Source organism: Bos indicus x Bos taurus, chromosome 4 (assembly GCF_003369695.1).
Source record: "Bos indicus x Bos taurus breed Angus x Brahman F1 hybrid chromosome 4, Bos_hybrid_MaternalHap_v2.0, whole genome shotgun sequence".
NCBI classification, from domain to species: Eukaryota; Metazoa; Chordata; class Mammalia; order Artiodactyla; family Bovidae; genus Bos; species Bos indicus x Bos taurus.
The window spans coordinates 100,418,509-100,442,750 of record NC_040079.1 but is presented as its reverse complement, the minus strand read 5'-3'; the positions used below and the strand labels follow the sequence as shown (position 1 = coordinate 100,442,750).

The 24,242-nt window shown below is 41.9% G+C and overlaps 1 protein-coding gene across 1 annotated transcript in view; it reads left to right on the top strand.

Moving 5' to 3' along the window:
* Positions 1-23,895, top strand: part of PHF14 (PHD finger protein 14) — a 239,355-nt gene extending 215,460 nt beyond the window's left edge. Inside the window, exon 18 of the mRNA XM_027540052.1 lies at positions 23,803-23,895. Coding sequence (XP_027395853.1) covers positions 23,803-23,880 — 78 coding nt within the window. The 3' untranslated portion in view covers positions 23,881-23,895. The remainder of the gene's footprint in view (positions 1-23,802) is intronic.
* Positions 23,896-24,242: the final 347 nt, after the last annotated feature.

Sequence of the window (24,242 nt, the reverse complement as noted above, 5' to 3'; positions counted from 1 at the left end):
ACTTGTTTGGAATGAACCCTTTCACAGTCAAACATTGAGATGAGACTCATTCCTGGATAACCCCTTAACCTCAGGTACAAAGCAAATTGTACCCAGACTCCTGACCCACAGAAACTGTGGAATGATAAATGTGTTATTCTAAGCTAAATTTGAGGTAATTTGTTACATACCAATAGATAGTTCATATGAATACATCAGTGCTTTCAAAAGTGTTGTTTAGTTGGACATTATTCTCATAGTTCAGTTCAGTCCCTCAGTCGTGTCCAACTCTTTGTGACCCCATGCACTGCAGCATACCAGGCCTCCCTGTGCATCACAAACTCCTGGGGCTTACTCAAACTCATGTCCATAGAGTCAGTGATGCCATCCAGCCATCTCATCCTCTGTCGTCCCCTTCTCCACCCGCTCTCAATCTTTCCCAGCATCAGGGTCTCTTAAAATGAGTCAGTTCTTTGCATCAGGTGGCCAAAGTATTGGAGTTTCAGTTTCAGCATCAGTCCTTCCAATGAATATTCAGGACTGATTTCCTTTAGGATGGACTGGTTGACTCTCCTTGCAGTCCAAGGGACTGTCAAGAGTCTTCTCTAACACCACAGTTCAAAAGCATCAATTCTTCGGTGCTCAGCTTTCTTTATAGTCCAACTCTCACATCCATACATGATTATGGAAAAACCACAGCCGTCCTCCAGGTAAGATTGGGTATCACACTGCAGAAGAGCTGATGGGGTGGGAGACATTGATGTGACCATCTTTGGAAAATTTCACGTGACACAAAGGGGCAGATACATTCATGAATGAAAGTCTCCTCCCAGGTTATTAAAGCAAAGTGAAAAATGCCCAAGGATAAGACTACGACAGCCCTGAGACAAAAAAAAAAAAAAAAACCAACAGAGGAGAAGCTGCAGCTGAGCCTCTCTCAGCATGGCAGGCAGTGAGGAAAGAAAGAGGCTTAAAAAGCCCTGGGATTGATTTGCACTGTCAATTCTTAGCACAAGGCAGAGAGGGAGTGGATAATGAGGAAGCCCTGTTCAATGCCAAACATGTTCACATTAAGTCCTCACAACCACTTGAAGGTAAGGGGAATTATTACCCACATTGTACAGGTGCAGGAAACCACACTTTAGTGAGTTGTAAAATGAGGACTTGAAACCAGATTTGGGGCCCAAAGTTCAGTGTGCTTTTACTACCATGCCATCAAGTGGATGTTCCTCACTACAGAGAGAAGGTAGCTAACTGACACTTTTGTTTCCACCTTGAAGGCAATTCTTTAGTTCCTTTAAGGAGATGTCACCACTGTTATGGGAACTGGGAAACACTTGGATCTCAAGATGATTTCAGTTCAGTTCAGTTCAGTTCAATTCAGTCGCTCAGTCGTGTCTGACTCTGCGACCCCATAAATTGCAGCACGCCAGGCCTCCCTGTCCATCACCAACTCCCAGAGTTCTCTCAAACTCATGTCCATCGAGTCAGTGATGCCATCCAGTCATCTCATCCTCTGTCGTCCCCTTCTCCTCCTGCCCCTAATCCCTCCCAGCATCAGTCTTTTCCAATGAGTCAGCTCTTCGCATGAGGTGGCCAAAGTACTGGAGTTTCAGCTTTAGCATCAGTCCTTCCAATGAACACCCAGGACTGATCTCCTTTAGAATGGACTGTTTGGATCCCCTTGCAGTCCAAGGGACTCTCAAGAGTCTTCTCCAACACCACAAGTTCAAAAACATCAATTCTTCAGGGATCCACTTTCTTTATAGTCCAACTCTCACATCCATACATGACCACTGGAGAAACCATAGCCTTGACTAAATGGATCTTTGTTGGCAAAGTAATGTCTCTGCTTTTTAGTATGCTATCTAGGTTGGTCATAACTTTCCTTCCAAGGAGTAAGCGTCTTTTAATTTCATGGCTGCAATCACCATCTACAGTGATTTTGGAGCCCCCAAAACTAAAGTCTGCCACTGTTTCCCCATCTATTTCCCATGAAGTGATGGGACCAGATGCCATGATCTTAGTTTTCAGGATGATTTAGACAAGCTCAAATCCCAGAGATATAGACAAGCTATTCAACGTACATTCCGAACTCTTAAGCATGATGGTAGGCCACTTTTTATCTCCTGAAATGTCTGTAGAGAAAATGGTGAGTTGCTGGTGATCAGATAGTACTTATCTAATAAGTAACGATGTGACTGACAAATATTTATAGAAACTGAAAATACACTATCATTTAAATGATGTGATTGAGGCATACTAATTTAACCTTGACCTCGGGTGTGCGGTAGCTCCTCTCAGCTGCCGTCCCTGACCTTGGATGTGGGGTAGCTTCTCTTGGCTGCTGCCCCTGATCACGGTTTTAGAAAAGGCAGAGGAACCAGAGATCAAATTGCCAACATCCAATGGATCATCGAAAAAGTAAGAGAGTTCCAGAAAAACATCTATTTCTGCTTTATTGACTATGCCAAAGCTTTTGACTGTGTGGATCACAATAAACTGTGGAAATTTCTGAAAGAGATGGGAATGCCAGACCATCTGACCTGCTTCTTGAGAAACCTATATGCAGGTCAGGAAGCAACAGTTAGAACTGGCCATGGAACAACAGACTGGTTCCAAATAGGAAAAGGAGTATGTCAAGGCTGTATATTGTCACCCTGCTTATTTAACTTATATGCAGAGTACATCATGAGAAACACTGGGCTGGAAGAAGCACAAGGTGGAATCAAGATTGCCAGGAGAAATATCAATAACCTCAGAAAAGCAGATGACACCACTCTTATGGCAGAAAGTGAAGAGGAACTGAAAAGCCTCTTGATGAAAGTGAAAGAGGAGAGTGAAAAAAGTTACCTTAAAGCTCAACATTCAGAAAATGAAGATCATGGCATCCGGTCCCATCACTTCATGGGAAATAGATGGGGAAACAGTGGAAACAGTGTCAGACTTTATTTTTTGGGCTCCACAATCACTGCAGATGGTGACTGCAGCCATGAAATTAAAAGATGCTTACTCCTTGGACGGAAAGTTATGACCAACCTAGATAACATATTAAAATGCAGAGACATTACTTTGCCAACAAAGGTCCATCTAGTCAAGGCTATGGTTTTTCCTGTGGTCATGTATGGATGTGAGAGTTGGACTGTGAAGAAAGCTGAGCACTGAAGAATTGATGCTTTTGAACTGTGGTGTTGGAGAAGACTCTTGAGAGTCCCTTGGAGTACAAGGAGATCCAACTAGTCCATTCTGAAGGAGATCAGTCCTGGGATTTCTTTGGAAGGAATGATGCTAAAGCTGAAATTCCAGTATTTTGGCCACCTCGCGTGAAGAGTTGACTCATTGGAAAAGACTCTGATGCTGGGAGGGATTGGGGGCAGGAGGAGAAGGGGACGACAGAAGATGAGATGGTTGAATGGCATCACTGACTCGATGGACGTGAGTCTGAGTGAACTCCGGGAGTTGGTGATGGACAGAGAGGCCTGGCGTGCTGCGATTCATGGGGTCACAAAGAGTCCAACACGACTGAGTGACTCAACTGAGCTGAACTGAATTTGACCTTGTTTGACTTTGTGTATCTATTACTAAAGTATGTTTTCATATTAAATGTAACTTTAGCAATAGATGCACAAAGTCAAACAAGGTCAAATTAGTATGCATCAGTTCTAACAATGATTTGCATCACTTAAGGGATCCTGTATTCTCCGTTTCTGTAGTTATAGATCACATGAACAGTTGGCTTCCCAGGTGCCAAAATGGTAAAGAATCCACCTGCCAATGTAGGAGTTGCAAGAGAGGTGAGTGCCCTCCCTGGGTCAGGAAGATCTCCTGGAGTAGGAAATGGGAACCCACTCCAGTATCCTTGCCTGGAAAATTCCATAGACAGAGGAGCCTGGAAAGCTACAGTCATCGGGTTCTCAAAGAGTCAACTACCACTGAGCAACTGATTACATTTCAGAACAGGTTAAGAAAGTGCTAAGTGCTTCATCGTCTTTGAATGAAACACACCAGGAAAGAACAATGACTAGGCAAATTGTAACTTTCCCCAAATTTCTTTTCATACTGTCCATGGGGTTCTCAAGGCAAGAATACTGAAGTGGTTTGCCATTCCCGTCTCTGCTGCTGCTGCTAAGTCTCTTCCGTCATGTCCCTTCTCCAGTGGACCACATTTTGTCGGAACTCTCCACCATGACCCGTCCACCTTGGGTGGCCCTACACGACATGGCTCATAGTTTCATTGAGTTAGACAAGGCTGTGGTGCATGTTATCAGATTGGTTAGTTTTCTGTGATTGTGGTTTTCAGTCTGTTTGCCCTCTGATGGAGAAGGATAAGAGGCTTAGGGAAGCTTCCTGATGGGAGAGACTGACTGAGGGGGAAACTGGGTCTTGTTCTGATGGGCGGGGCCATGCTCAGTAAGCCTTTAATCCAATTTTCTGTTGATGGGCGGGGCTGTGTTCTCTCCCTGTTATTTGCCCTGAGGCCAAACTATAGTGGAGGTAATGGCAACCTCCTTCAAAGGGTTCCATGCAGACACTGCTACACTCAGTGCTTCCAACCCTGTAGCAGGCCACTGCCAACCCACACCTCTAGAGACTCCTGGACATTCACGGGCAAGTCTGGGTCAGTCTCTTGTGGGGTCACTGCTCCTTTCTCCTGGGGCCTGGTGCACACAAGGTTTTGTTTGTGCCCTCCAAGAGTCTATATCCCCAATCCTGTAAAAGTTCTAGTGGCTCTATGGTGGGATTAAAGTCGACTTCCTCCAAGAGGGCTTATGCCATACCCAGGTCTGCTATACTCAGAGCCCCTGTCTCTGCAACAGTCTACTGCTGACCTGTACCTCTGCAGGAGACACTCAAACACAGGCTGGCTCAGACTCTATGGGGTCTCTGGGTCCTGGTGCACACACGGTTTGTTTGAGCTCTCTGAGCATCTCTGGCAGGTATAGGGTTTGATTCTAATGCCATTTTGGGGCTTCTCCTTTGCCCTTTGAAGTGGGGTATGTCCTCAAAGTTGCACTCATCTCACATGCTAGCAAAGTAATGCTCAAAATTCTCCAAGCCAGCCTTCAACAGTATGTGAGCAGTAAACTTCCAGATGTTCAAGTTGGATTTAGAAAAGGCAGAGGAACCAGAGATCAAATTGTCAACATCTGTTTGGTCATTGAAAAAGTGAGAGAGTCCCAGAAAAACATCTACTTCTGCTTTATTGACTATGCCAAAGACTTTGACTGTGTGGATCACAACAAACTGTGGAAAATTATTCAAGAGATGGGAATACCACACCACCTGACCTGCCTTTTGAGAAATCTGTATGCAGGTCAAGAAGCAACAGTTAGAAGTGGACATGGAACAACTGACTGGTTTCAAATCTGGAAAGGAGTACATCAAAGCTGTATATTGTCACCCTGCTTATTTAACTTATATGCAGAGTACATCATGTGAAATGCCGGGCTGGATGAAGCACAAGTTGGAATCAAGATTGTGGGAGAAATATCAACAACCTCAAATATGCAGATGACACTATACTTATGGCAGAAAGCGAAGAAGAACTAAAGAGCCTCTTGATGAAAGTGAAAGAGGAGAGTGGAAAATCTGGCTTAAAACTCAACATTCGAAACAAAGATCATGGCATCTGGTCCCATCACTTCATGGCAAATAGATGGGGAAACAATAAAAACAGTGACAGACTTCAGTTTTTTGGATTCCAAAATCACTGCACATGGTGACTGCACCCATGAAATTAAAAGATGCTTACTCCTTGGAAGAAAAGTTATGACCAGCCTAGAAAGCATATTAAAAAGCAGAGACATTACTTTGCCAACAAAGGTCTATCTAGTCAAAGCTATGATTTTTCCAGTAGTCATATATGGATATGAAAGTTGGACTATAAAGAAAGCGGAGCCCCAAAGAATTGATGCTTTTAAACTGTGGTGTTGGAGAAGACTCTTGAGAGTCCCTTGGACCTCAAGGAGATCCAACCAGTCCATCCAGAAAGCGATCAATCCTGAGTATTCATTGGAAGGACTGATGCTGAAGCTGAAACTCTAAACTTTGGCCACCTGATGCAAAGAACTAACTCATTTGAAAAGACCCTGATGTTGGGAAAGATTGAGGGCAGGAGGAGAAGAGGATGACAGAGGATGAGGTGGTTGGATGGCATCACTGACTCAATGGACAAGAGTTTGAGTAAGCTCCATGATTGGTGATGGACAGGGAGGCCTGGCATGCTGCAGTCCATGGCGTCACAAAAAGTCAGACATGACTGAGTGACTGAACTGAACTGAACTGCACAAGAATTTCTTGTACAGGATTGTACACAGAGACATGTATAATTTATGTGTATAAATTTCTTACCCTATGTCTGGCCTATTCCCTAAACAAGGAGACACGGTTTATAAAATGCATGCAGTAAAATAGAAGAAAATAAGCATAAATAAGTAAAATCAGGAACAGGTAAAATATAAATTAGGAACCAAGATTAAGAGTGAAAGAAGGTAGAAGGCAGGCAGGTAGATTCTACTGAGTTATTAAATTGAGTCACAAATTTGGCTCTGTGCTTCCTGGAGACTAAGCAGCTAGAAATTAATGAACAGACTAACAGATTTTGATATGTTACCAGTAGGAAAAATTTATTTTCTATTAGCTGTGTAATTCTTTAATACTTCACACTAAATATTCTTTGCAGATAAAGTTCAAACATGGAAATTTTTGTGGGAAATAAAGGTTTTACTAATTAAAAGGAAAGGCATAAAGAAGTGTGTTTACCAAAGTGTTTCTCATTATGAAAACTGATGGTTTCAAAAAACATATAATGATAAGAAAGAGAGTTTGGAAGAGTCCGCAGGTTAATCAGAAAAAGAAACCAAGGGCCTGCTGCTTTGAAAGCTTAATCCAAGATGCTTATCCAACCCCTTTGTTGAACAAATCTTGCAAATAAGGCCTTCTCAGAAGATTCAGTGTTTTCTGTGGGAGCTTGAAATGTCAGCAGAACAGGCTTTCTGATGATATTATGTTGGCATAACATCCTAACAGTTGGGGTGGGGGTGCAAGAGGCAGATAGTAAAATTTTTTCACCACTTCATTTTTATGCTATACTACATAACAGCTTTTCTGGCAATGATGATAGGCATGACATAAAGAGACAGCGAAACAAATAAATAAACCAAAAGGAAAACAAAGCTTGACAAGAACCAGTAGCACAAATCCTCATTTTTCAACAATTTCTCATGTGAAAGGATTCATCTCAAAAGAGAATAAAATTGTAATGTTACACTCAATTCAAAGGAGAATCCGAGGAACATATACATTTATACATTGGGAATACTGAAATGCATTTTCAGATGAACCCATACATGGCTTTTCCGTGAAGAAGAAGTCTGTCCCTCCACCAGACAGAATTCATTTGCATATCCATAGACACAAATGGTTTGCTTTGCTGTCAATTGTGAAATAGCTCAAAGGCAATGAATCAGATAAACCCTGGAAATAATGCAGTTTTGCATTAGAGACAACTAGTAATCTTAGTTGCTTATTCTGAATTTCCTAACACTGGTAAGTGAATATGACCTCCATCCTGGACACCCCATTCGTACTAGCAGCACTGAATTTGGGGGCATTTTGAGGCACTTGATGATGTTTATCTTGCTTCCTGGGATTCATAAATAGAACAGTGCCCTTGAATCTTACTTGAAGTAAACAAAATAGGGGATCCTGAACAGAATCCTACTGTTCAATGGACCCTCAATATTTGCTCTAATAGCAGAACTTTCAATGGTTCCTTTAAACCGAAGATGTGATAAATGGATCAGATTAGTGAACACGCAGATCTCATCAACATCCACAAATCTGTCTTGTGGGAACAGTTATGTAATGACACAATTTCAAAACAATGCTCTAGTAAAAGCTAACTTGAAATACTCAGAAAATAAATAGGATTTATCAAAATTTTTCTTTTGCTAAGTGTTTCCACTGATAAAATGTTTTTCTTTTTCACCCAACTCATCTTCTCCTCCTCCAGGGGCCACAGCTAGGCTGTTTTCCCAGCTTCCTTTGCAGTTGTGGGTGGCTGTCTGGCTGAATTCTGACAAAGCAATGAGGGTAGCAATGATTGCCTCACTTCCAGGCCCATGGTTCCTCTCCAGCACCCTAATTCCACCAGCTGGATGCAGAGGAATCTGAGATACACAGGAGAAAAGGAGACCTATTTTGAAAGAAACTTGGGTCCCTGAATGACCTTGAGCTTTTGGACTTCGTGTAAGTGAGAAATAAAAAAAAAACAACATACTACAGTCGCCTTTGAGTTTTATGATTTATTTGCAATAGCAGTTGGAAATGGCAGTCCACTCCAGTATTCTTGCCTGAGAAATTCCATGGTTGAGGATCCTGGTGGGCTACAGTCCATGGAGCCGCAAAAGAGTCAGACACAACTTAGAGACTAAACAACAACAAAGCTAGTTTTTTCTTAACAAATTTCTATTGCTGTTTAGGTGCGAAGTCCACTTAGCGATTACTAAGTCATGTGGACTCTTTTGTGATCACATGGACTATGTAGCCTACCAGACCCCTCTGTCCTTGCGATTTCCTGGGTGAGAATACTGCAGTGGGTTGCTATTTCCTTCTCCAGGAGATCTTCCCGACCCAGGGATTGAATCTGCATCTCCTGCATTGGCAGGCAGGCTCTTCACCACTGAGCCACCTGGGAAGCCCACCTTAACAAAATCACATCCCAAATTCCTTTTGAATTTAAAATTTTTAAAATAGGCAATGTATTCACATTGTTTAACAATCAAAACAACATAAAAGGTGCACAATGTCAGTATCACTCCCTCTTCATTTCTGTACAGGCTCTTTCATGACCGCCTCACTTCTGCCCTCTAGTAAATTAATAGTTTCTTGCATATACTTTCAGTGTTCCTTTATACATATATGCAAAACATACAGACATTTCTCCAAAGAAGACATACAGATGGCCAAGAAGCACATGAAAAAATGCTCAACATCACTAATTATCAGAGGAATGCAAATAAACACAATAGGTATCACCTCACGCAAGTCAGATGGGGAAACAGTGAAAACAGTGGCTGACTTTATTTTGGGGGGCTCCAAAATCACTATAGATGGTGATTGCAGCCATGAAATTAAAAAACACTTACTCCTTGGAAGGAAAGTTATGACCAATTTAGACAGTATATTAAAAAGCAGAGACATTACTTTGTCAACAAAGATCCATCTAGTCAAGGCTTTGGTTTTTCCAGTAGTCATGTATGGATGTGAGAGTTGGACTATAAAGAAAGCTGAGCGCCGAAGAATTGATGCTATTGAACTGTGGTGTTGGAGAAGACTCTTGAGAGACCCAACCAGTCCATTCTAAAGGAGATCAGTCCTGGGTTTCATTGGAAGGGCTGATGTTGAAGCTGAAACTCCAATACTTTGGCCACCTGATGTGAAGAACTGACTCATTTGAAAAAACCCTGATGCTGGGAAAGATTGAGTGCAAGAGGAGAAAGGGATGACAGAGGATGAGATGGTTGGATGGCATCACCGACTCAATGGACATGAGTTTGGCTAGGCTCTTGGAGTTGGTGATGAGCAGGGAGGCCTGGTGTGCTGCAGTTCATGGGGTTGCAAAGAGTTGGACATGACTGAGCGACTGAGCTGAACTGAACACACAAGTCAGAATGGCCATCATTAAAAAATCGACAAACAATAAATGCTAAAGAAGATGTGGAGAAAAGAGAACTGTCCTACACTGTTGATGGGAATGTAAATTAGTGCAACCACTATGGGAAAGTATGGAGGTTCCTTAAAAAATTAAAAATAGACCTACCATGTAGTCTACCAATCCCACTCTTGGGCATATATCCAGAGAAAACCGATTCAAAAAAACACATGCACCCCAGTGTTCACTCTAGCACTATTTACAATAGCCAAATCATGGAAGCAACTTAAATGTTCATTGACAGAGGAATGGATGAAGAAGATGTAGTACAAATATACAATAGAATGTTACTCAGCCATAAAAAGAATGAAATAATGCCATTTGCTTCAACATGGATGGACCTAAAAATTATCAGAGTAAGTGAAGTAAGTTACAGAGAGAAAAAAACAAATATCATCTGAAATTGCTCATATGTGGAATCTAATTTCAAAATGATACAAATCAACTTATTTACAAAACAGAAACAGATCACAGACTTCAAAATCAAATTTATGGTTACCAAAGGGAAATGTCAGGGAAAGGGAAATAAATCAGGATTTTAGGATTGCATACACACATTACTATATACAAGATAGATAACCAACAAAGACCTACTATATAGTACAGGGAATTCTACTCAATATTTTAACCTATATGAGAAAAAAAATCCGACAAAGGATAAACACATGTATATGTATAACTGAATCACTTTGCTGTATACCTGAAACCACATAACACTGTAAATCAACTATGATAAAATTTTTTTAAAGTACATACAAATAACATATGTGAATATATTCTTTTCTTCCCTCCCTAGCCCAAAGGTACCATAGTATTTAAACTGTCTTGCATCCTGCTTGTTTCATAGAATGAAATAGCCTGATGATCTTTTCACTGAACTACATAATAGCCTCCTCTCTCTTTCTAAGGTTGCACAGTATTCCATTGGGTCAGCTACTATAGAGTAACCAGTCATCTACTGACGGACACTTGTCAATCCATTCTCTTAAAAGTAGGTGATATAACTGGAATAAATCAGTGTCAGTCTAGGATTAAAGCCCCATCCTAGTTGACTGCAATGGCACCCCACTCCAGTACTCTTGCCTGGAAAATCCCATAGACAGAGGAGCCTGGTAGGCTTCAGTCCATGGGGTCGCTAGGAGTCGGACATGACTGAGCGACTTCACTTTCACTTTTCACTTTCATGCATTGGAGAAGGAAATGGCAACCCACTCCAGGGTTCTTGCCTGGAGAATCCCAGGGTCGGAGGAGCCAGGGGGCTGCCGTCTATGGGGTCGAACAGAGTCGGACACGACTGAAGCGACATAGCAGCAGCAGTTGACTGCAGATCACAGGCCCACAGACTGCCACACTTTCTTTAGGGGGTCTGTCACCTGGACAAATTTTTTTCTATTTATTCATTAAGCCAACAATATAATGCACACAGGGAGAGTCAGATAAAGTGAGGGTGAAACTGCCCTCAGCACACCAGGTGGCAGGAGAAAGACATGGCGGCCTCATTCAGAGTCTGACACGTGTTATGTGTGTCCATAGAGCAGTAGACCTGTATTTGTGCTGCTGCTGCTGCTAAGTTGCTTCAGTCGTGTCCAACTCTGTGCAACCCCAGAGACGGCAGCCCACCAGGCTCCGAAGTCCCTGGGATTCTCCAGGCAAGAACATTGGAGTGGGTTGCCATTTCCTTCTCCAATGCATGAAAGTGAAAAGTGAAAGTGAGGTCCCTCAGTTGTGTCCGACTCCTAGCAACCCCATGGACTGCAGCCTACAAGGCTCCTCCGTCCATGGGATTTTCCAGGCAAGAGTACTGGAGAAGGGTGACTGCATTTGTACTCCAATACAAATACTCCTCCAATACAAATACTCCAATACTCCTCCTTCTCCTATTGCTTATGAAACACCATTTTTGAGGCCATCATTAATCTACAAGTCAAAGCCAAGTTTTTAGCTTCTACCCCTCATTGCTGAAAGGACAAAAAGGATACAAATATTTTTTTCCAATTAAAAATTCTGTAGTTCTTGGCCCCCATTCTCACTTCTCTCTCTGCCTCCTGAACTTTCTCTTGGATGTCTAAAACCAGACTCAGCAGGCTCACCTTCCTATTCCTCCCAGATTCAAGGTCAAAGAGCCATTGTTAAGTGTTCTACACCTGAAAGGCAGGAGCCAAGTCCTCCTGACTCTCTGTTGACAATGTCCCTCACTCTAGGCAACATGCAGGAGGCGTGGTTTGAAGACATCTGTGCAATTTGAAAGGCTGAGCTCCAAACACCCTTCTACAGTATATGGTTTGGTATGTAGACACTGTTCCCATACTAGTGATTCCATCATCCTCAGAGCAACAAAGGACTCTGAGAATACATTAAGGCATCAGTCCTGGAAGAGGTTAGGAAATTGGAATTCTAGTGAAATCAGAGATCTTTCCATGTGGAAAGATCCTTAGAGATTAACTTGACCAACAAGCTGCTTACACAGATGAAGAAACAACTTCGAAGAGGATGTACCTTGCTCAAGAGTCCACGCAAGAATGAGTGACAGAGATTTAGTCTTCTGGGGTCCATCACTTTTTTCCTTTACATTTTATGCCTTGCTTTCAAAACCGTATGACTGGCCATGCTTTTAACATGGGTCGTGTTTGACCTGCCTAAGTAGTCCCTGTTTAAAGAAGACTAAAAGAATCATGAAAAATTGACCTTTGCAACTGTGAGATCTAGAATGTTCTGTGCTCTTTTGAATGCAATGGCAAGCTTCTTGGATAGGGGTGGGGGTTAAGAAAGAACAACTGCTCTAAGATCTGGAGAATGGCTACAGGTACTCTTGGGCACACTATTACTCTCTTCCAACATTTCCCCTGAGCATCTGGGACACTGGTGGTTCTTCTGTGTTTGTATTTCAGGGCACATGAATACATCCCCAAAGCAGATAAAGACACTTATTTTCTGTTATCATTTGGCACTCAGTCACTTTTTTCCATCTCAGTAAAAATTTAATATCCTAGACACAGGGTTGACCTAACCAAACTTAATCCATGATGTGTCTAAAAGCTTATTCGGTCTGCATCACCTCTAATCATGACTTTAAAAAGATGCAGGGCCAGGGTAAATGTTGTTTGGTTGCTCTTTTCTTGGAAGTGGGAGTGTGTCCAGGTCTAGTCCTTTAGTTTGGTCTGTCTGAGGACCATTGGATGTAAAGCATAATTAACTCATGATAAATAAATTTGATGACCCTGATTTTGTCTGTCCAGGAAACACCCTGCCCAAACTTTGGGACAGTACTCTCACCCATCTCTGAGCACATGATCCCACGCTGGATCAATCATTTAATTCCATCCCTTTGGTATCCCTCATAAATGAGCAGCTAATTCAAATCTGAACAATAGGAGGAATATTTTAGAATATTTTCTGCTGGAACTAGCAAAATCATTTCTTTCTTCTTTATTGCTTGTGGGATATAAAATATGATCTCAGAGCTGTTGGTGTATACCTGGATGTAGAAAATCCCCAAACAATGATGAGAGAAGAACATGGAGTTCCAAGTTCCATCCTAAAGGCCCTGAAGCAGCCCTAGTGCCTGAAGCTCTTTCTTTGTAAGCCAAATGGATAATTTTCCAGGCAACCCCTTTTGTTTAACTTATGTTGGGTTTCTGTAAAATAGAGTCTTGACTACACACCAGACTGCCAAGAATTTGCTCTATAAACTAGGTTTTCAATTTAAAAATTTATTCTAAGAAATGTAACTGCCAAGTGGATTGGAATATTACCGTGGGCTGGTTAGCCTCTTCTCTTCCCTAGAGGACCGTCTATGTGGAAAACCAAATGATGATATAAAGGTTGCTTTGCAAGTGCAATGTCAGGATGTAAAGAAGCAGAACAATCTCAAGGGACATTTTCTATATTCCTGGCCCTTTAGGGATGTAATGCCTGCTAAGTAGGGCAGAGCCACTCTGCCAGCTACACATGGCCTCATTGCCTAGCACAATTTCTTAGAGGCACACTGGCAAATTTTTCTAACTTTTCACTTTAAAAGATCTGTCAACTACCAAATGATTGTGATCCCCCATCTGATGTCATGTAGTTTTCAATAGTTCTATGATGTTGCTCCTTGCCCTTGGTACCCTCCCCCACAGCAATCCCCTCAGTGCCACCCACCTTTCTCTCCTCTGGCTGCAGAAATAATCCTCAATCTTCTAGGAACTGACAGCACACATCAGGTCCTCTATCAGACAGTCCTATTTTTGCCCAAATCAGAATTTAATCCCACCCTTTCCCGCATTTCCCTTTGTTGTTGTTCAGTCCCTAAGTTGTGTCCAACTCTTTGTGACCACATGGACTGCAGCACGCCAGGCTCCCCTGTCCTTCACTATCTCCCAGAGTTTGCTCAAACTCTTGTCCATTGAGTCAGTGATCCCATCTAACCATCTCATCCTCTGCTGCCCCCTTCTTTTTCCACAATCTTTCCCAGAATCACTGTCTTTTCCAATCAGTTGGCTCTTCATATCAGGTGGCCAAAATATTGGAGTTTCAGCTTCAGCATCAGTCCTCCCAGTGGATATTCAGGGTTGATTTCCTTTAGGATTGACTGGTTTGGTCTCCTTGCAGTCCAAGGGACTCTCAAGGGTCTTCTCCAACACCACAGTTCAAAAGCATCAATTCTTCAGTGCTCAGCCTTCTTTATGGTCCAACTTTCACATCTGTACATGACTACTGGGAAAAAAACAATAGCTTTGACTACCTTTGTGGGCAAAGTGATGTCTCCGCATTTCCCTTGAAAGCACTCATTTGGCAGTGTCACAAGCTGTGTTTCTGTTGTGTCTCCTATATGATGAGTTCTTTGAGGATAGGCATTCAACCTGACCCATTCTTTCTGATCCCCAGTTTTTAACACAACCCATTACAAATAGTAGATGCCTAAAATATATGTTGATTGTGAGGGATGTTAGCATGAATTACTGCAGTTGTGCTTTTTTTTTACTCACAAGGTGTTTTAGTGTTGGGTAACATTTGACAGAAAGTAAATCTAAATTAAAGGACTTTGGGGTAATGACTTGAGAAGCAGGCTTGAACAACCAAATGACAGGATGGGTGGGAACACAGCTGAAGCTTGAAGACAAGCGGTCCCCGAGGCAGTGTGCATCCCTGGAGACTTCTCTCCATCTTTGATCTGTTCATCTCTCCCCACATACCACTGTGACCAGTTTCTTCCTCTCACTGGGGGATGTGGGTGCTGGACCACCTTAAAGATGCACAGCTCATGATGCCACTGACCAACAAGGAACTGAAATTCCCCAGCTGGAGACGGAACATTTCTAAAGGAGTGAATGGGACGTTGTGGTAGCTTGTGTCATTGGTCCCAGTGCTTCACTTCTCCCTGAATCTTTCTGCTTTGCTTTTGACTGTGGAGCTCTCACAAGAGACAGACGACACATCACACTTCTTGACTGTGTCTGCACGAGGTGAAAACAGCAGTGGGCTGATTCCTAGTCTGGGCCTCAGGAAGTCTCTTTTGTTTCTCTCTCTGCTCTTGCTCTCTGGTTATTCCCTAAGGACATGCCCAGGCCAGCCCTCAGGTCCCTGGAGACACATGGAGCTCAGTCACCCAGCCTGCATCTGCTGACCCTATGGACCCAACTGCATGAACCAGCTCGGCCAAGGTCACATCTGACACATCTATCTGAGGCCAGCCTCTACCAGCTAACATTTGTGTGACCCAGCTCAGGGAGAACACATGATTATTGTTTTAAGACATGAAATTGTTTACCCAGCATTTTCGTGGCAATAGCTAACTGATACAAAATGAGTCTCAGCTTTGCAACTTTCTAGATATTAGAGCCTGGGCAAGATGTCTAACCATCTGCATTTCACTCTCCACCTCTGAAAAATGGAGATAATAACAGTACCTACATCATAGAATCCTTGTGAGAATATGTAAAAAATAAGATGTCCAGCACATAAAAACCACTAATATATTTTGAATTACTGTTACTGTTTTACACGCTCATTGTAACAAACAATCATAGCCAGGGAGTGGGAAGGAGTCCGTCCAAGGGTTTGGACAGACTTGGGCATGTGCCCATTACTGTGGACAGAGGGGCTGAGGGGCTGTAAGAAGAGAGTGAACAGCTCATTCAATGAGACAGTTGATGTAGTGGAAGGAGCATCCTCCAGAGGACACTAATGCTGATTTAGCATGAAGATAGGAGGTGGGTGGGACAGATAGCACAGGAAAAATCCACCTGGTATGTTGTAGTTATTTCTAGACTCATAGTTTCATTGGCAAACTCGGAATCACAAGAGATGGTTTCAGATACCTGACACAGAGCAAGTACATGAGTGTATGCTGTCTCTTCTATTTACCTAAATATTTAGGGATTACTAGTTTAGCTCAGCTTAAGTTAAGAATGCAAGCCATAATACCCATCTCCCAGCCTGGTTTTAGGAATTAAAGGACATTAGGGCTTCCCAAGTGACACCAGTGGTAAAGAACCCACCTGCCAATTCAGGAGACATAAGAGATATGGGTTTGATCCCTAGATTGGGAAGATCCCCCGGAGGAGGGGCATGGCAAGCCATGCCAGTATTCTTGCCTGGAGAATCCCATGGACAGAGGAGCCTGGTGGGATATGGTCCACAGTGTTGCAAAGAGTTGGGTACGACTGAAGCGACTTTGCATGCACAGTGTATGTAAAACAAGTGGTAGATTATGTGACTTACAGCAGCTGCTCCACAAGTGGTAGCTATTGTGGCTGCTGTTACTCTTGGCTCCTTCCATGGTGTGCTGTTTCTCAGTAGCCTCCAAGACTGGGGGGGACCCTTCATCTCTGGAGCTCTCTCCAATGACTGGAGCCTAAAGCACATCCTATTAAGGTCAGGTATATGGTGAGATGTGAACATGAGCAAGTTTATTCTAATTTAGTTAATAACGAAGATGTCCGCCTCCCTAGTGTTTGAAAGGTGATGGACTCAGAAGAAACCTTGAGATATCTGTTCTGGAAATCCTTTGTAGTGCAGAATCTGAATTGCAAATCTGTTATTAAAACCTGCAAATGATCCACAGTGCTAAATGTATGATATCGACTGCCTCTTAACCTCTGTGTCTCTCCTTGGTCAACACTCCCAACTGACACGGAACTGGTGCTGAGCAGGAATTTGTCTGGAAATGCATGTTCACAAATAGACCTTTGCAGAAAATTGCTCATTATTCTTGTGGTTTCAGAAAATAAACACTCCAATTAACTCCCAAGCCCAAGAAATGAAGAAGAGCAACAAGCAGTTTTCTTCTGGCAAGAAGAAGAGTAGAAGAGAATTAGATCCAGGTTACCAGCACAAGGTCACAGTCTCATGGAGTGCATTTGTCCCTGTCACCCCCAAGTCCGGCAGCAAATAGACACAATCTCCATCTTGCCCAGGGGAAGATGAAGGTGAGCTCAGTGGGTTCACTGAGCACTGGAAGAAATTGCTCTTTGTCACACATCTGACTGGTGTCAGATGTGTTGGGGAGAAGGGAAGTTTGCAGTAGTTGAATGAAAGGATTCACCCTGAGGGGGAGATACACAAAGAAAACATATCATGTCGCTATATGAAGTTAAACAAACTACCAGTCATAATTGTAGATATATCCTCCAGTTAAATGAACAATTCTCATTCCAGTCTGCATACATTTTAATGTGTGCTATATTGGAGTGAGCACAGGAAGAAGGGGAGGATGTAGGTAAAATACAGCAAGCTAGTTTGTCCTAATATATTGCTGAATGACAGGAAAGTGGGAACATGTGCACCATGGGTAGTCCTGGTCCTTGGCTATTAGTTCATCAAGGGCAGTGGGAAGATATTAGCAGGCTCAGGCATCTTAGCGTGTCCATAGAAATGCCACTATAGTACTATCCATAGGGGAAAGCAGTGAATTCTCAGACTGGAAACAGGCTGCAGTGATCAGACAGAACCAGTGGTTCTGGCTTCCGGAGCATATTTCAGTGACTTTGCATGAAAGACATGACCAATGGTTGTTTTTGAAAGATCTTGCTTTTAGGTAAATTTACTTTCCCATCATGCGTGCCATGCTATCAGAAAGACAAATTAATTTAGCGTAAGTGACTCAGTGCTCTCTTTTGAATTACTTTCCAATTGTTTTTGATAGCATCTCTTTATCTCTAGCACAAGAAAACACAGTTGACCTTTAATAGCCTCTTTTATAAATGAACCCAATTGCAGTCCAGCTTCTCCATTTTCAGATCTTTATCTCTTGGCACCTTGAATCCAAACTCATCTGAATGCAGGTCCAGCTGTCTCTCTAATGATATCTTTCCATTAATTAAACACTCTGTGCTTTATGGCTTGCATGCCAGCAGCTGTAAAGGATGAAAAGGCAGCTCTCCTTTAATCTACAAATATTTGTTTTCTTTTGGGGGGATTGGTTGGGAAAAGATTAAGTGTATAGGAGGATCATCAGTTTACAGAGAATGTGTGTGTTACGGTGAAAGTTTCCTGCCAAGTCACATCAGGTGCAGTTAGTAAGCAGGGAGGCTGGCTCCTAATTCCTGAAATCATAAATTATGAAGTGCTGGTTAAACAAGCATCTTCCTCCATCTGGGCTGAGGAATGTGTCTGTGTTCTCTGAGTATGTTAATGCATGCATGTGAATAAGTTTACAGAGAGGAGTGATTATAACTCACAAAGACTCAGACTCTGATATTTATGGGATCCTGTCTGCCCAGGAGCTGGGTCATGGCCTGGATATCCGTTTCCTGCCACAATGCATTATGGGACCCTCTTTAGTCCATTTACATTTCCCCTTGTTTCTCAGACTCATTTATCTCTGAACTGTATAGAAATTGCCCTGGAATAACAATAACAGGTTGAAAGTTGGACACTGTATTAGCTTTTTAAAAATGCTTCCTTTAAAATATCAGAGCAGTTTGTGTGTGTGTGGTAAAATATTAGAAAACACAGATAAATAAAACTAAGGGAATAATAGGATCATACTGCAAATATCTAGAGATTGAACAGTCAATACCTTACTGTATATCTTCCCAGATCCTTTTTTTTTTTTTTTTTTTTGGCTTTTGGAATACACACATACACAATCTGAGCTAATAATATCTATTTTTACACTTCAGTATATCTTCATCTCATGAAGTACAAGGCCATATTCACACTTTTATAATTGTCTTAAAAAGATCTTTTATATCCGGTTTGCCCAAACTACAATCTTATCTAGAACCACATATTATCTTTAACTGTTATATCTTCTAGGTCTCTTTCAATCTAGTCTGGTACATCTTTCCATGCACTAATGTGTTAGAGTGGGCTAGTTGTCTAGGACAAGATTCCATGGCTTCGTGTAGGACATTGACTCTACTCTGCTTCCAGCTGAGCTTGCATAGGCTTAGAGCTTGTACAGCATGAGAGAAGGCCCAGGGCAAGAAAACAGAGAAGCTCACCTAGCTTTTGTCCACTCCAGCTACAGCACAATCAGAGGTGGGCCCCGGGGATGTGATGTGGGCATCAGGAGATAGAGTCCATAATATGAATTTTTCCATACTTTTCCCCTCATTTTTCCCCATGTAGTATTATTCAGTTTGTTATTCTTTAGGAGAATTTTCTAAAAACAAAATGCTATCTAAGTCTGCTGCTGCTGCTGCTAAGTCGCTTCAGTCGTGTCCAACTCTATGCGACCCCATAGACGGCAGCTCACCAGGCTCCTCCATCCCCAGGATTCTCCAGGCAAGAACACTGGGTTGCCATTTCCTTCTCCAATGCATGAAAGTGAAAAGTGAAAGTGAAGTCGCTCAGTCAGGTCTGACTTCTAGTGACCCCATGGACTGCAGCCCACCAGGCTCCTCCATCCATGGGATTTGCCAGGCAAGAGTACTGGAGTCGGGTGCCATTGCCTTCTCTGATCCAAGTCTAGATATAGTTAAGTTAAGCATTTTGGGGAAAAGAATGGTTTGCTTACTCTTATCTACATATGCAAAGATGTACTAATACCTTTTATTTCTAAGAAATTAGTTCCCCAAACAAACAACTACTGAACATCAGATATTGAGTAGATGCTAATAAAATAACCCTGACTTAAGTTTATAAAGTTTTGAAAACTATTTTGTGTGCTATGGTGGAATGTTATATGCAGTATGGTGTTGGTCACAGAGAGGAAGTAATTAATTCTTTCAAGATAGTGAGGGAAAAGATAGAATGAAAAAGAAAAGTCTTCATGTATGCAGTGATGCTTGACTTGGGTTTGAAATATAACTAAAAGGGGAGGAACATATTTTAGGTTAAGTTATATTGGAAGCAAGGTTTATATTGGCAGCAAAGGTTATAGGAATGAAATGGAAAATTTGTTTAGGAAACTGAAAGTCATTCAGTATGACTGGTTAGTGGGTGTAAAGGGTTAAAGCCAGAGTTGGAAAAAGAAGAAGTCACACTTTATGGAGACCTTGTATGTTAGATTAGATATTGTCTTCACAACTGATTTTACCTGGAACATTCCTGGCAGGAACACAGATGCTCAAATGTGTTCAAAAGTGTGAATTTTAGAGTATACAAAACTAAAATGTACAAAAACCAACTAAGATGTACAAATAACCTGGGACTTCCCTGGTGATCCAGTGGCTAAGACACCATGCTGTCAATGTAGGAGACCTGGTTTAATCCCTGGTTAGGGAATTAGATTTCATGCCACAACTGCATACAGCAGCTAAGATCTGGTGCAACTAAATAAATATTAAAAAACAATAACAATAAATAGCCTTTTCTAAAGAAGGCAACTCCAGGGGGTCATTACAATTTAGTTAGTGAAGACTTTTGGAGTAGGAAACAGCAACCCACTCCAGTATTCCTGCCTGGAAAATTCCTGCCTGGCTACAGTCCATGGGGTCACAAACCCTCGGACATGACTGAGCATTCATGCAAAAAGAATAAGGACTCTAATGCATACCTTTTACTTGATTTTCAAAATGCATCTTTGCATGGAACTTCTTTTGGGGTCATGAAGTTGCATTATACATTAAATATGTGAAATAGAAGCAACTTAGAAGGACTGACATAGGATTGGCATCCTTCAGGCATCTGTTTGCAAGAGTTAATAGGCGTGAGAGGAGATAGACTTCAGTAAAGTGGAACACAGGAGAGGAGGGGGCCCAAGTTAGGTTTGTTGCCTCTGGTGGCCCAGTTCTAAAGCCTTAGGTCAGGTCCCATGAAGAAGGACAAAAAGCCAAGTTTGACAGAGCTGTTTCCATGAGGTATTGTAAGGCAAGGGGGGCATGGGCAGAGTTCCTTTGGTACCCAGGAGCTAGAGGACATCATGGTGCTGGAGAGAAGAGCATCCTTATACTTCCTCAGGAGCACAGGCCCACACTAGCTCCCAGAGGTTTGGAGAGATTGGGAGATTGTCCCTTTGACAGAGACATTCAAGTTGCTATGGTAAGCGTGGCTGCTAGGACAGCATCTCCAAGTGCCTTTGCAGGTAGAGGTTATAGAGGACGAAGCTGGAGCAGATGCTGGACATAACTCTGGCTGGAACTGACCACTAGTATGTGAGCACTTTAGGGTGATCCTCTGGGGAGTCCCCATAATAATTAGATCAGACTTTACAGCCTGAGTAATTGGATGGAGTTAGAGCCATTGAAATTAATGTGAACATAGATATTGGGAGCGCCATTTGCTTCCATAGGGGGAGAAGCCTGGAAGATCTGGGTTACAAATAAATAATGGGAGACCAGGAGTATGCCTGGTTGGATGTCATGGTTCAGGCCCTTTAGCTGCATCTGAAAGCCTCTCTGGTCTGTGTTTATGGCGCTGATGTGATGGTGCCCATCTTGCGGTTATATTCCCCTAAAATGTATATTATTATTACTGATTACATATGAAGGTTAGAAGCACCTTATGTGTGAGACACAATCATGATAAGAGCCAGTCCTATTGCACCATCCACCCTTTGTTGGCTGGCTTATCTCGTGCAAGTATTGATCCCTGCAAGGGAAAGAGGCCATATATTCAACCCTCTCTGTCAAAGTGAAGAGATTTATCTGAGTACAAGTAATGAAAGGAGGCAGAAAGAGGGGAAATATGGCCGGGAATCAGCTACAGTTGATGAGACAGTGATGTCTGAAGGAGTCAGTGACAAAAAGGAGAAAATTCAGAGGCGCGTCACTCTCCAGAACACAGCCAGCAGCACCTCCAGGTGATGTATGATGCGAAGGGCTGCAGAGTGCTATCTTCCTCACTGGGCAGCGTGGTGCTCTCATGAACAAGCAGATTTATTGTATTGTCGTTGGTGCATCATCGAGCAGAGAAGGTGTAAGGAATTGTGGGTAATAGGTTTTTGCTTTTTTTCTGATGGAAGCCAAAAACCTGCCTCCTTTATCTCATCAAGCAGGAGACTCAGAGGCAGAGCCAATTGGAATTTATACATACATTGATTATGTTCCCATCCTTCCAAGTTTTGTTACAGTATGTTTGACTTCTGTTGTTACAACAATAATGGAATAAAAATAACTATCTACATCATATATAATGTCTAATCTTTATCACCTGTCTTTTCTGTTGTTCCTATATTTTTACACATAGTCTACCAATATTTATAACCTTTTAAATAATTGTAGGTGAATAATAAAATAAACCTGGGGTTTCCTTTTTGAGGATTAAAAGGGGCAGAGAGTCGATTGTGACAACATGACTGGACTTGGGGACATTACGCTAAGTGACGTAAGTTAAACAGAGAAAGATAATCACTGATACGTGGGATCAGAAAATGAAAAAAAAATACCAAAAAACCTCCCAAACTCCTAGGTGGCTTCCAGAAGGGGTGTGGAGTGTGGATGAAATGAGTGAAGGTGGTCAAAAGACACAAGCTTCCAGTTGTAAGACAAATAAGTCCTGGACATATAACACGTGGTGTTACATGTAACACATGTAAGCATGGTGACTATAGTCAGAAATACTGTACTATGTATTTGAATGCAAAATTTTGTAATTCTGTGTGATAATGGATGTTAACTAGACTTATTGTGGTGAACATTCTGCTATATGTACAAACATCAAATCATTATGTTGTACACCTAAAGTGAATATATATCAATTATATCTCGATTTTTCAAAAAAAGAGAGCAGTAGCTGGATGAGGTGGAGGGCTGTGACTTTTGATGACAAAGCCACTTGGTGCACTGTCTGGGGGGCAGTTGAAAGCATTCATTTCCTTTCATCCTGCAATTTTACTACTAGAAAAACTTCCCCACAGATATACAACTGTGCAAAAAAAAGACGGAAAGATGAACAGAGAAGCACACTTTAGAAGTTAAAAAAAGTGGAAACAACCTAAATGTTGATCAGTAAGAGATTCGAGTAAATGAATTAGAGTGCAACCTCGTGATGAAATTACTCAGCACTAAAATGATTATAGTGTGTTGGAAAATAGTTGTAGAATAGTTTGTGGAGTATGATTCCACAAACAGCTGTAGAACAGTTTGTGTGGTATGATTCCATTTGAAAAGTATGTGTATATGATTGTATATGCCTAGAACATATTCGTAAAGGAATGAAAACTCTGAACAATCATTCTGGAAAATGTGACTTACAGGTGTTTGTAGAGGTAGAACTTAGATACTGTTGCACAAAAATTACTATATTACCAGCATCTTTTACTTATGCAAATTTTAAACACACTTGAGAGTAAAAAATCAAATGGAAATATAATTTAAGGATTTTTTTTAACACAAACTGCCTCAAGAGAGGTGGGAACCCCAAATGACAAATCCAGCTACAACCCTGTTGTGTGATCTTATTTTACATATCCCTCCTCAATGGGGTTTCTTCTCCTTCTTTTCAATTTCAGATAATTTTTAGCAATTGCAAAATATGTCAAGGAAAAAGGGGAAAAAGTTGAGTAAAAGTGGTGGTATGGAATTATGAGAAAACACCTAGTGTGGTAGGAAAAAATCCTCATGGACAGCCATCAGCCCAGAGGGAGGCTCTGTCTGCTTTCCACCACCCTTTATGACTGGCTGTTTCTGTACCAGACTACCGACGATGCTGTTTTGAACAAACTTAAGCCTATTTCAACATTAAACTCTCAAGAAGTTGGGATTGGAGTCCTTAATGTTTTTCCTGTGTAACTCTTGCAGGTGAGGGGAGCCAGTGTGTCTCAGAGGGAGTTCTCCAGTTCTCTGCAGGAATCTGAGCTGAGAGACCACCACTCCTGAGGTGTCATCTGCTGTTTGGCATTACTGGCAAAGAAAATCTGTGCACAAAGCCTATACATGACTCACTAAACTGAACTTTGATAAAATGACCATTTTATGCACTTTCTAAGTTTCAGATACCAGGGGGTGTAAAGATGAATGGGCATATATGCTCACAGAATTTACAGTCTAGTTGAAGAAGTAAATATATGACACAGAAACTGTAATACAGCATGTTAACTGCAATGAGGCCCTGATGGCTCAGCTGGTAAAGAATCCGCCTGCAATAAGGGAGACCTGGGTTCAATCCTTGGGGTGGGAAGATCCCCTGGAGGAGGGAAAGGCTACCCACTCCAGTATTCTGGCCTGGAGAATTCCAGGGA